The 15,018-nt window shown below is 30.2% G+C and overlaps 1 protein-coding gene across 1 annotated transcript; it reads left to right on the plus strand.

Annotated features, from left to right (window-relative positions):
* Window positions 1–6,932: 6,932 nt before the first annotated feature.
* LOC103485644 (L-type lectin-domain containing receptor kinase S.6) lies at window positions 6,933–9,460 on the plus strand. The gene has a single exon (XM_008443317.3). It carries the CDS (start codon window positions 7,129–7,131, stop codon window positions 9,211–9,213), a length of 2,085 nt encoding a protein of 694 aa, XP_008441539.2. The 5' UTR covers window positions 6,933–7,128; the 3' UTR covers window positions 9,214–9,460.
* Window positions 9,461–15,018: the final 5,558 nt, after the last annotated feature.

Below are 15,018 nucleotides of genomic sequence, written 5' to 3' on the forward strand. Positions count from 1 at the left end.
TCTTTAATTTTTTTGTATAAAAGTTAAACTGCATAATTATATTTTGACTAATTTTTTTTTTCTTCAAGGTTGGAATCAACAAAGAACACTGTATAATTAGGCAACGTATTTTTGATAATCATGTGCTGATAGCAGACAATAAGGAAGTTAAATGGACAGACATAACAGCATACATAACACTATAGTCAGAACCAAATTTAGAATACTATTTTAGTTTAGCTGTTGGTGAAATCCAAGATAAAGAAGGGTGGGGAGATGTCAACTACGTAATTGGCTACATAAACATAAAAGAACATTGGTTGGCTGTTGTAGCTAATATAAAGAAATACAAGATCTTTGTGTGTGACTCTGTCAAAATATGTTGAAAAAAAACTTGTTGATGTTGCTCTGGTAATACATGCACGATGCATCCCCTCACTGGCAATTGCTATTGGAATACATGCACATAAAAAATGTTTCATGTATGGCCTTTGGTCAGTAGTAAAATCAAATACCACATTATAAAAAGCTCCTTCATTAGATTGCAGGATTTTTTGTGCCAAATTTATTGAATGCTTTGTAACAAATGCAGACTGTGATTGTCTAAGTATGGATAACATGAAATTGTTTAGACAACAGTATGTAGTAGAATTTTGGTCAAATAAATTCTTTTGGTAAATAACATGTTTGTTTTTGTTGATGTACATGTACAATTTTTACTTTAAAATTTTAATCAACTTTTGACTGAATATTTGTATTCGTTTAGATAGATATCAGAAAACAATTGTATAAAGATATAAAAACATTAGTCTAGAGAAATTTTAAAGATCGTGCATATAACTTGAAGCGATTGTTTATATACACCACACTAATGTCTAAAAGATCGCGAATCTCCCAATTAATCTAAACGATCATGTAAGACATCATATACTACCACGTACTTAAGTCAAACTGATTTCCTAAACTATATGTAAGCGTACAATTATCAAGCATAAACGATCCATCCCTAATTTTCTATCTGCTTATCTGAGACAGGAACAACAAAATTGCTATCTTTATCTATCAAATAGAAAAGACAGTAATCTATCTCTAACTATCGGAGATAAAAAAATCTTACCAATAACATTCTCAGCCCAAGACGTCAAACAACTCTTTATTATAGAAGCAGCTTTACTTCGTTCATAAAACCACTTTTGCAATACATATCCTTAATTGAACTAAGGATCGTAGCCACAGGTAGTTCTCTAAGATCTTTAAACACTAAATTTACACTTTCTGCACAAGTTGATGTCATCGTTCTATACCTTCATCTACGTGAATATGCCTGAGACCACTTCTCAAAACCAACACTACTAAGATAATCTCTGATATTTGGACGAATGGAATCCAGGCATAAGCACAACTAAAAAAATATTTATCAAGTAGTGGATCTTTAAAATGGAGTTTCAAGTTACTTAAAAGATGTTTTGTGCACACACAATACTCACCATCAGAAAACACTCTTAAAACTCCTTTAGGGATGCTAAGATGCCTATAAAAAACAATGACTAAATTAGCCCGCTCTGAAAAACTACCTCGTATCTTCTCAAAAAATCATGTCCATGATGCATCATTTTCAAAATCTACAATAGCAAAAGCAAGAGGGAAGATTTGATTGTTACCATCTTGTGATGAAGCTGTTAATAGGATGCCACCAAACTTATACTTTAAAAATGTCCCGTCAACAGAAATAATAGGTCTACAATATTTCCACCCCTCAATTGATGCACCAAAAGCTATAAAGCAAAACTTGAAATAACCATTATCATCCATTTCTAAAGCAGTGCATGTACCTATAATAATTACAAACACATTTCTATCAGCACAAACAAAAAAGAACATAAAGAATATGAAAGATGCTAATATTGGTATATCTAGATAAACATGGATATAGACTGTGATATTAGTCTATCCACATTTATCTGCAAATAAATTTAAATTTGATATACAAAACTGATCATACCTGGGTTAGATTCAACCAATTCATCAAAGAATCTAGGAATCAATGCATACGATTCAACTGCGGCACCGTGTAATATCTTTGCCATATGTTCTTTTGCCCTCCAAACTTTTTGGTAACTTATATTAACTCCAAGATTGGTACGAGTCTTATGCACAATCTCTTTAGGAATGGAACGATCAGTAGACATGAATCTAAAATCATCTATCAAACAACTACCAATTATTGTTGAAGAAGCTTGCAAGTGAGAACTTTGGGTAGTACTTAATGAACAATCATGGTCAGAAGTGTATTTTTGTAGCATCCACAAATCACACTTCTTATAACGAGATGCTCGAACATACCATTTGTAGCCTTCTTGCAGACATCTAAATTCAAGAGACCTCAAATTTGATATTGTAGTCCTAAATTAAAAGTTGGTTTTCACTGTTATTATGCAAAAATATTTTGAAAGCACTTCTTTACTTTCAAATAAACATTCTTCCTTCAAATCATAATAATAAGAGATGTCTCTTATAACTTCATCATTTGAAACAGAAGAAGAAGAACCTATATTCAGTGACATATCAATATTTTCTCGTATACTACTAAATAAAGAAGACATTCCCAAACAATTAACACTTACATGGACAACTAATGGATGTCTACTAGTTGCATCTTTAGCAAAAGCTAAATACCAAGCAACATCATTGTCTTTCTTTATTGGCACCACAATTTGAACATTTGGTTTTACCAAAATCAAGTAAAACAGATAATTAAAGCTGATTCGCATATCTATTAAAATTTCAGACGTTGAGTAATTCTCATAAACATTGCAGTCATTTCATTGACCTCCATAAAAAACAACAATAGAAATAGACATTCTAATCTGGAAAAAAAGAAGATGTAATTAAGTATTTAATGGTGAAAGGAAGAATTAGATAGATATCTATTACAGAATAAAAGAATAAAATGTACAAAACAATAAAAATATACACAATGCAAAAAATAAATAAAAATCGTGCAAAAAAGATAAAAAATATACTAAACGATCATTTAACAACAATAGACGACGATCATATAAAATAAAATAAACCATCGTATAGCATAAACTAAACGATCATTTAAAGATGCTGATCTTTTAAACCATCTATTAACTTAGATACACGATCGTTTAAAAACGTTGATCATACAAAATATTGAAAATTTTTGTGTTCATAAAGATGAATGATCGTGTTCATAAAGATGAACGATCGTGTTCATAAAGATGAACGATTGTGTTTATATAGCAAAACAATCGTCTCTATATTGATAAACAGTGATGTTGATAGAGGTAAACGATCAAGTAATTCAATGAAAAATAAAAATGACATTCATACTAAATATAAATTCTTATAGTGATTCTTAAAAGTTCTAAACGAAAAAAAAAACTTTAAATTCTTACAAAAAACAAAAAACAAAAACGACATTCACACTAAAATATAAATTCTTAATTCCACGTAAACAATCATCAAAATCTTCGATGATCTTCATAACGAAATAGAGGATGTCTTACATTAATACCTACATATTCTAAACATTCTATCTTCACGCCAAAATATATAATTCTGAACGAAATTTTATAATCAACTAAATAGTTCAAATGAAAAACAATATTTAGAATATTCACCGAAACCAAAATCACTGAGACGATATTAATAGAGCAATATAGACGATCTTGATTGTCCAAGATGACAAGAAGAGAAACGATTTTATCAAAGATAATGAATATGAGAGCGAATGTTGTCAAAAATTACAAAAAAGGCAAAGAATGATCAAGATGAAAGATATATAAAAGACGAGATGAATAACTCGAAAATGACGATCGTGAAAAAATCGAAAAGAAGAACTATCAGATTTGAAAGATCGTTATAAAAGAGTAAGGGCAAATAAGAAATTCTAAACAAAATAATTTTCCTTAATGGCTTGTTATACGGATTGTAAATAGTTTACAGTTTTGTTATATCCATGAAAATTCCCTTTTATTTAAATATAACAAATTATATTTAACTAAGTAATGTTATGCATCATGCTTATCCAATTTCATATATTTAAAATATCAACATACTTTAAATTACTTATGAAGTATCTATTAATACCATATATTAACACTTATAATATATAAAGATGTATGAACATGCTTAACCTAATGTGAGATTTATCTAAAATACACCCATAAAACATTTGAATAGCAATTGGACCTATAAAATTAACCCCTATAATAAAATAAAGCAAAAATTACAATAATTAAGTTTTACAAATATCCTAAAACCAGATTCCAAAGATATAAGATTGGTCTCAAAACCTTCAAAAAGCTTGAAACCGGGCCTAAAGACCTTGAACCTACCCAAAATGGAAGAACCAACCCAAAACCAAGCTAAACCGACATCAAACCATACGCTAAATGATGAACCTAAGCTGAACTGTGCCAAACTGCTGAACCTGCCCCAAACAGAAGCCAACCGCCTTGAAGCAAAGTTGACCGCACGCCAACCGTCCAAAGTCAAGCCATCGAGCCGTGTCTGCGTAGTAACCGAGCCGTCAGCCTTTAGTGCTTGTTGATGTCAGGCTAATGTCTTCTTCTTCCTTCAGACGTGTTGCAGAACTTTCTTTTTCATGTGTCGATTTATGTGCAATCGAATTGAAGGCCTTCCGAGGATCAATTTTGGGGGAATTTGGTGTCAAATTTCTCAAAAAACACAACGAATCCAAAATTGGACTCTAAATTACAAGATGTAGAGTAAAAAATGTCGAAAAACACAGGGATCTTTATAATTGATCATATCAAAAACTGTACTTCTATGGCCAAATTTTGCAGAAAACATTCAATTGCAAATCACACTCATAATGTACAGATCCCACCAAATCCATGCAAATTTTTAAAATTTTCAATTAAAAATTGACCTAGCTTTGATACCAATCGAAGGGATGAGAGCCCTTTGCAATTGAATAATTAAAAAGAACCATTAACTCAAATTAATTAGGATTTTAAGAATATTGGGATACGTGGTAAAACCACGCATGTTTCCTATTAATTTGATTTAATTTAAATTAAATTAAATTAATATTAAAAATAATAAATTAAATTAATATGAAAATAATTAGTTAAATTAATATTGATTAATTCATATTTAAATGACGAATATCTCTTAATACCTATAGTTTTAATTTAATTAATTTAATTAAATCAAATTTAATTAAATAAAATTAAACTAAACTATTAATTAATTGCTAAATTAAATATGTTATAATTTAATTTAATTCAAAATTTGTATCATGTTTAAATATAAATTTTTCTTATAACCTATCATATACATAATAAATTTTAACATATAGTTTTAATATGAATCTATTCACATTAAATTAATTTGACCTCATAATATTTTATTCTCTCATAAATTTAATTTAGGATATAATTCAAAATTAATTTATATAATAAATTTTAACTAAAATATAAATTTTATATTACAATGTAGTATCACAATATATTATATTAATTCCCAAAGCAAATTTAAATATTTCAAATTACAATCAATGTAAATAAACCTCATTACCCTTTATGAGCTAGGAATGGACCTTATGGACCAATAGATTAGAAACTACAACAATATGAGATTAATTGGTTAAACTCATTAACCACATTAATCAATATTCGTTAACTGTGTGTACACTTCACTAAAGATTCACAATTGAACTCTTCCCACTATACATATATTTATGTGTCAATGGATATAGACCAATAACAGTAAATTAGTCATTCACAAGTGTTCGTAACACCACTTGGGTCAAATTACTATTTTACCCATTAGGTTACTTTTAGTTTTTAAATATTTGTTCCTCTAATGAGGAACAACATGTTTATGGTCCAACCAATACACAAAAACACCCTTCGTGCCATAGAGAGGGTAGTGCCCTTTGTTCAAGTCCCGAAGACACAATTTAAGAAAACATTAATCTACTTACCCTAAAGTCGAGAAGGAGTCAATTCAATCTTGCGCGATTATGTTCCCAGCTCCGTACTCGGTCTTGTTTCCAAAATGATATGCATATTGAGTCGACAATCTGACCTCTCTCATCCGTATAAATCAAAGGACAATCCCTCGCGAACAAGAGTTTATAATACACTCAGGATTAAGACTAAGTTATACCTAGGTTATCCTAATGAAATAGAAACCTAACTAGTTAACGGAGTTACATCTAATGGTTACTATTTCGTGGTCTGATCTTATGCAAATTCATTACATAGGATACCCTCACTCGCATTTCACCTAAACGAATGCCGTTGGATCATTGTGTTTGTATCAAATACAAAGTGAGTCGTATCCATAGTGTTACTAGGGTAAGATACCCAACCTTATCCCCATATTATAGACCTTAAGTTGTATCTCGAACATTGATCTCTGTATGTCTCTACATACTGGTTTATCAAACAACTTAGGATGTTAGTTTATTGAATTTAGATTATTAAGAAAAAACTAATAATATAATCAATAAAGTTTACTGAAATTATAATAATAACACTTTATTAATAACAGTCAATGAATTACATTTACTATCTACGAATTTTAGAATATAAAACAACACTACGTAGGAGTGTAGGAGTGTTCAAATAACATGACAAACGGAACGACCCGGATTATCCAACCTAAATTGTAAGAGTTTGGTTGAGTTAGTTTTTATTTTGGGTTGGATTCGGGTTACATTTTTTAAAATCCAGGTTGACCCAATCCATTCCATATTTTTAATATTATTAAAATATATATTACAATTTATAAATATTATAATTCATATATATTATTATAAAGTTTTTTTTTTTTTTTTTAATTTTCAACAGATAGAGTTCTTTCAAGTAGACAAATATAAGTATTTTAAATCCACATCGCAACATATCTCAAACCATGGATTGGTTTGGTGGTTTGGGTTGAAGATATTATTTAGGTGGTGAATTTGTCGGACCCGACCAAAAAATCTCCCCAACTTCTATTAAGTACGATGTAATGAATTTTCCCGCTCTTAGTGGCGGCGCGCGGCGGACATTTGTTGTACTATTTAAGAGTTGTTTCTTTCCGTCGCAAACCACTGCGTAACAACTTCGCATTCCAAAACCCAATTCCTGTGCTTCCGATTTTACAATGTCAATGAACTCATCTCTTCCGATCATCATCTTGATCTTCTTGTTTCTCTTCCATTTCCCCTTTCTTTCCCTTTCTTTTCTCATGAATCAGAACATCACCCTCTCCGGTGATGCCCATCTCCGAAACAACGCCATTTTCCTCACTCAAGAGCGCGACTGCCTTTCCCTTTCTCCAAATTCCTCTTCCTCTGCCTCCGGCTTCGGCTCTGCCGTCTACGTCAATCCCGTTCGCTTTCTTGATTCCTCCACCAATTCTTCTGCTTCTTTCTCCTCTCGTTTCTCCCTCTCTATCCTCCCCACCCCTCTCTGCCCTTTCCCCGATGGTTTCTCCTTCCTCATCGCCTCCGATCCCGAATCTTTTACCCTCTCCAATAGCCATATACCCCTTCCCAACCCCTCTCACAATTCCCCTTTCTCCTTTATCGCTGTCGAATTCGATACCAACTTTGATTCTAATCTTGGCGACATTAATGACAACCATCTTGGTCTCAATGTCAATTCGCCCACCTCTTTGACCTCTGTGGATTTTCGATCTCATGGCATTATTCTCAAAAATGGCAGAAAGATTACTTCTTGGATTGAGTATCGAGATGACTCCAAAACGATTCGCGTTTGGGTTGGTTATTCGCAAACAAAACCTGCGAATCCTCTTTTAGTCGCACCGATGGATCTTTCTAAGCAATTCAAGGAGTTTATGTACGTGGGATTCTCTGCTTCTAATGGGCAGGGCTCTGCTCTTTTCATTGTTGATCGTTGGCAGTTTCGAACTTTCGGGTTAGTTCCTTCTTTGAGTCCTGTTGATACCATTAATGAAGGAGCTTGTTTTATGTGTTCGTCGGAGGATTTGAATTCTGATAACAGTCGTTTTGCTGATGCTGATGAACGGAGGAAGAAGAGTGGCGAGATGAGTCTTCTATTTGGAGGTTTGGCTGCATTTGCCTTTTCTGGTGCTTTAATACTTGGTTTTCTTAGTTATGCTTTGATAAAGAAGTTGAGAAGTAGAATGTGTAGAGGAAGAGAAATTGATAGAACTTGTCCTGTTGAGATGAATAGAGTTCCAACAAGATTGTCTCTTGGGGCAATAAAGTTAGCTACAATGGGGTTTAATCAAAACAGAGTTGTTGGGGAAGGTGGTTCTGCTACTGTTTACAAAGGCTCTCTTCCATCAGGTGTAGAAGTGGCTGTTAAACGTTTCGAGCAAAGTACGGTGAATAACCGTCTACGTAATCCTTTCAGGACGGAGTTTGCAACGATGGTGGGATGTTTACGACACAAGAATTTAGTTCAGCTTCATGGATGGTGTTGTGAAGCAAATGAATTAGTGCTTGTTTATGAGTACTTAGCCAATGGAAGCCTTGCCAATCTTCTTCACGAGACATCTCCCAATTCACAATTCGTAATTCCATGGAAGAAGAGGGTTTCCATAGTTCTTGGAGTTGCTTCTGCATTGACATATCTTCATGAAGAATGTGAGAGCCAAATTATCCACAGAGATGTCAAAACTTGCAACATTCTGCTTGATGCAGACTTGAACGCGAAACTGGGTGATTTCGGTCTAGCAGAAGTGTACGAACACAGTTCGTCGTTGACAAGAATAGCAACCACTCCAGCTGGAACAATGGGGTATCTCGCACCCGAATACCTATATTCCGGCGTTCCCACCGTGAAAACCGATGTATACAGCTTTGGTGTAGTGATGCTGGAAGTTGCATCGGGTAAGAGGCCCGTAGATGAAGGCGGGTTGGTGCTTGTCGATTGGATTTGGATTCTATGGGGAGGGAAGAGCGTGATGGAAGCAGCTGATCCAAGTCTGATGGGAAATTACGATGTAGTAGAAATGGAGAGAATGTTAACGGTGGGACTTTTTTGTGTACATCCAAATGCTGAGAAGAGGCCAAATGTGAGAGAAGCAGTAAGAATTCTTAAAGGGGAAGCACCACTTCCTGTACTGCCATTGAAAAAACCAATGGTGGGTATTAGGCGTATTTTATCTGATGATTTTGAAGACTTAGAAAATCCTTGTGAGGATTATATCGCTTTCGAGGAACCGGCGTGGATGACCCCCAAAAGTGAGTTTGGTTAGCTGCTCGACGTCGGGGAGATTGCAATGACTGAGTTCAAACGTTGCAAATGAAGAAGCTGCAGTTAGGAGGTTTAGGTTTGTGTGGTCGATGTTTAAGGAGGATAGTGTCTTAAAAGAAAAGTATTAGAGGATTTTGTTTTTTTTTTTTGTTATTAGAATGATGTAGAGGATTTTGTTTTGTTATTAGAATGATATAGTTTCACATGAATATGAATTCAGAGATGAATATGATGTTAGATTTGTTGCAGGCCCCAATTTACAACTGAATTTATTCATGAAATATTGAAAAAAAATAATATCACAACCATTCTACATAGTCAAACTCCCTTCTCTTTCTTTTCTCTCTTCTCTCTCTCTTTGCTTTGCTTTACTTATTTGTTTCTTTTTACATGAAATGCAACAACTTTATTTATTTATTTATATATATATATATATATATATATATATATTGGATTTAATTTCTTTTAAGACAATAAATTTCTAAACATCATATATTTAGCGGTTAAAGTATTAAATGTTGACTTTTGTTTCGATTTGGTTCTTAATTTCAAATTTTGACTTTTAACTCCAAGTTTGGATTAAATATTCACTTTTTATCTATGATATTAGTGCACACTAATCAATTAAAAAAAAAGTATCAATGCTTTTTATTCCTCTTAAAATTAAACTAAAAATATCATAAAGATTAACTAGAAGGATAAAAGTGAGTATTTAATGAAACATGAAAGATGAAAATGGAAATTTTGAAACTTAAGAACCCAACAAAATTTACATTAAAAAAAAAAAGATAAAATTGAAGCATCGTAAAACCTAATTAAATTAAACTCAAAATTTCTAAAAATGTAGACATTTTGAAAGTTAGAAATAAAAAATTTATAAAGAATGGTATTTTGTTGGTATAAAATAAATAATTAAGGGTAGGAAAGATATGAAGGCGTCATGACTGCATCTCCATGACTTAGTTATGTATACAAATTGGGCATTAAATATTGAGTTTATTTATTTAATCCTCAAAAGTCAAAGCCCTTTTTCAAGTCAACCAATCTTTTTTCTTTTCCTTTTTCTTTCACCATTTTTTAAGGTTTTGAAAAAAATTGAACCACTCCCACTCCCACTCCCACTCCCACTTTAAAGAAAGAAGCATACAAAAAGAAAAGTGATCAAAAGGAGGGAGCAAAATCTAATTGTATCATTATGCTCAACTTTATAGACTTTGCATCATATAAAATTAATTCAATATTATTATAATTATTGTGGAAATCCTTTGCTCACTCTTATGCCTCTCTTTTTCATTTTCATTTTCATTTCTTTTCACCTTTTCACCTAAAAACACTTTTTTTCTCATTTTCTAGAAACAACCAAAACTTTCCCAACTTTCTCTTCTTACCTCCAAATTATTTTTAACCACTTTATTATTTTAAATTTATTTAATATTTCATTTTATCCTTTTAAATACAATTTTTATTTTCTTAGAGTGATTTTGTAAATGATGAAACTAATTTGGGGAAACTTAGACTTTGTTGAGTCACCCTTTCATTTTTATTTTTTTCGTTTTTCATCTTTAAAAACTAATCTAACTTCTCTCTGTTTTCCTTCCATTGTTTGTATCTTATTTACCATATTGATATTATCAGTCAAATTTCAAAAACAAAAAAACTACTTTTTATTGATAATAAAACTTGGCTTGTTTTTTAAAATAATGATAAAAAAAAAAGAGTAATCGTAAATTTGTAATATGGGTATTAGTGATGATAACTAGGTGTATAATAATTCTTTTAAAAAAATTGCAAATATATTAATGTCTATAAACAAAAGAAATAAATCACTTTGTTATATTTGCAAATTTTGTAGAGTGTTTCTATATACAATAATATTTTAAATTTAATTGTCATATTTGCACTTTTCTCAATAAAAAAATGTTTTTAAATTTAATTTTAAAAAATTAAAACAAAAAATCATCGGCAAAAAATAAATTAACATATAACTTCTTTATAACTTATGAGGGGTTTAGATTATACTTTCAAGTGTTTAATTCAAAAAATAAGTTAAAAATTTGAGTGTTTGAAAGTCCATAATAGTTCTTTTTAAGTGTATTTTTAACCATTTTCACAAGAATAAATTTAAACAAAATTGAGTTTCTTTAAAAACATTTTTTCTCATATATGAATATCGGAAAGTAATTCATTCATCTCAAGAAACCAAAGAAAAATCAAATTAAATTTCTAATAATGTAGTTGTTAATTTATATATATATATATATACACTTGTGGATAAATTAAAATGTTTTTATTATTATTCAAAGACTACATATGAAAACAAATCATAGTTTATGACATAAATTAAGATAATGGTACTCTTTTGACTTTGTTTTTATAATTGCTCTTTTGCTTGGCTCTTATTTTACAGATTCTTTCTTTCTTTTAAAAGAATTTATCTTTTCAAGAAATTATTATTTTTCCTTATCTAAGCCCCAAGAATAAATATAATAAAGCATCAAATTATAAACCAATTTAAAAATAATGATAATGAGATTCTTTTTATATTATTTATTTGAAATCACTTGAAATTGAAAATTTTTATATTCATCCTGTTTAATTTACACTTGCATAAACAATAATATAATTACACACATTATATTTACCCCATAATTCTTTTCACGTCTCTAATCAATTAAAAACACATCATCTAATTAATAAAAAAGAAAAAGAAGAAAAGACATGAAGAACTATCAATTATCTTAACAGGCATTTAAAAATATCAATTAGTACTAAAAAAATCAAATAGCAAACGCATTAAGAGTAAACAATTAAAAGAAAAGGTAATCAACAATTCTAATCAATGACCAATTAATAGTAAGAAATAGTAATCGTCAAATCTGTGAGCTAAGTTTTACATAAAAAAATATGGGTTAATAATCAAGAAAATGTTCAAAATCTCTCCCTCTCTTATTATACTAAATAACAATAATTATTGTCTATTTGTTTTATGGATATATAAAGTGAATGTAAGAAAAAACAATTTAACGTAAAAGAAACAGTGTAAATTGAAATCAGAATAATATTAGAAAATAGAAAACAATAATAAATATAGTTGTTTAATTGTACATTTTGAGAAAGAGTGATAGAAGTAATAAAGAAAAAAAAAAGAAAGATTGAGTAATAAATGTATAGATTTAGAAAGAATTAAAATAAGAGAGTTGGTTTAATACGGTGGAATTATAATTATGAGAGGAATGTTTGGATATATTCACACCAAGAATGTTTGAATTAGTACAAAAAGTGCAAGAAATGAGTAATTAAGAGAAAATGAATTGGTAGTAATTGAAGAAAAGATGGAATTTAATTAATTGGGTTTAGGAATTTTGGGTCTATAGTAAAGAGGGGGTAAAGGAGTCTTGAAAATGGGAGGAAGAGAATACAACATTGGTTCGGGATATACAAATGGTTCTAAATTCGAAGAATTCCAATTTGATAATCCTCCATGATTATAATTATTGGGATCAATAACAGAGGATTCAAGAATAGGGTACGGTACCGTTCCCGTTGCCGCCTCTTCCCAACCGCCGTAATCGTAAATACTCAATTCTTCTTCTGACGAGGGTGCCAGCAGCGTCGATGTGAAAGCGTTTGGAGAAACAGGCGGGAGAGAAATGGGGGTTGGTGAGAGTATCCCCATAGGCACATATTGATCTTCCCGGTCATCGGAGGAACTAGAAGGGTAGTGGTCGGGGATGGATCCACCTGATCCGCTGCCGGTGAGGAATTGTTCGACCATATATCCCAAACCATCGGGTTCTTCCACTTCAATCGTCTTGGCTTTGGTGGGCCTCGGCGGCTGTGGAGACCTCTTCAACTTTCGCTTTCGGGACTTTGGAGGATTCACCATCCTTTTCTTTCTAATTTCTTCCAACTTCCAACTTCCAACTAATTTCTTTTTCTTTATACTATACTATTGTATTGTAATACTATCGTATTGTAATCCCTTCACCTTTTAATATTTTCTAAATAATATTATTATTATTTACTTTTTTTTTTATTTTTTATTTCACCTAAGTTTAATCTTCATGTGAATAACTTAATTATTATTTATATTTAAATTATATATACAATGTAGTATAATAGTAGCAAGTATAAGGTGATGATTCATAATTTTTCACCATTTAAGATGGGTTTTATATGATTTCGTTCAAACTTTTTTGTTCCTATAATATTTTGATCCATCAAACAAATTCCGTGGAGAATATATAATTATCAATTTTTTAATTAAGTTTCAATAAATGGTTGACATTTCTACGCTTTTTCACTCTAGTTTTTACTTTAGAGCAAATCAATTTATCCATCTAAATGTTTTTGTTTTGTTTTTTTTTCTTTTATAATGAATGTATTAGACCAAAGTTTTTTATTGAATGATTCTAAACGTTGTGTTTTACCACATGATGCTTGTTTATTAATATAGTTCTTCCATTTTTTTTTGTAAAATTCAATTCTAATTAGTAACATGAGCTTAGATTATACTTATATGTATTTGAAGACAAGAAATCTCTTCCCAAGTTGTATTACAATACCTTTTAAAAAATAAAAAGAAAAATCAATTCTTAGATAAAAAAATATTTACAATATTTTTTATTTCTTTCTATTGTTTAAGATTTGCTTTTAAATAAAAATATATTTTTGTAGAGATATAAAAGTTTTAAATATTAATATTTTAACTCAAATTACAAAGTAGAAATTGCAAACAAACATAGCTGAAGTTATTGATTTTAATTTCATATCTTTGTAAATAGTTGAAAAAAAAAGTTGCTACCATAGCAATTTTCCCTTAAAAAAGGTGAGGTTAATATATTATTTTAGTCCTTTCCAATTTTCTAATTTTAATTCATGTAATTTTGATAAGCCCTCCAATATTAAGTTCAAACGAAAGGAAAAGAAAAAAGGCCTCCAATAAATTTAAATAATCAATCAACCTTCAAGTTGCGTGTTTGTTTGTTTAGCTTTAATTTAAATTTAAATATAACGGCATATTTGTAATTAATTACAATTATAAAGGATAAGTCAAAAGATATCTTTTAAATATTTTCGCTTTTTAATATATTATACATTATAGATTTATGTGTGTATATAACTAAACTACTCAACTTTTTTAATAATTAATTAAGAAAATTACATCACATCATAAAAAAATTAGAAAAAAATAGCCCATAACACATCTTTTTGTATATTGCTAATATGACAAATAAATAAATATATGAGAAGACTATAATAGGATTATTCATTTTCAAATTTACTACTTTTGCAATTTAAAAAATCATAAATTTTTTTTTTGATACTTTTGCAAATGCTCTTAATAATTATATGTATATATATTTAGAAAAAATAGAAATAAACATTCTTAAATATTGTAAAATAAAATAAAATATTTACAACATATAACAAAGTTTTGGATTATGTCAATGATAGATATTGATAGACTTATATTACTATCTATCAATATCATCGGTGTTTATTAATATTTATTATTTATAAAATCTAAAATTTTGTTATATTTGAGAACAATTTTCTCCATTAGAAGACAAGTTGTGTGGTTGATGAGTTTCTTGTGAAAAATCCCTATATGTGGTGTGTGGTTTTGAGAACATCTTGTTATCGAAATTGTGATTCACTTCGGAGAAGCCTAAACATTGAGACACAAGGATGAAGGCAGCTTCGATCAGGCTTTAGGTCCCTAGATGTAGGTGTAGTGTGATTATACCGAACTTGGTTGTGTACTATTGTTTCTTAGGCTATTTACTCAGTCAATAGCTTTGGT

Source organism: Cucumis melo, chromosome 3 (genome assembly GCF_025177605.1).
Source record: "Cucumis melo cultivar AY chromosome 3, USDA_Cmelo_AY_1.0, whole genome shotgun sequence".
Classification (NCBI taxonomy): domain Eukaryota; kingdom Viridiplantae; phylum Streptophyta; class Magnoliopsida; order Cucurbitales; family Cucurbitaceae; genus Cucumis; species Cucumis melo.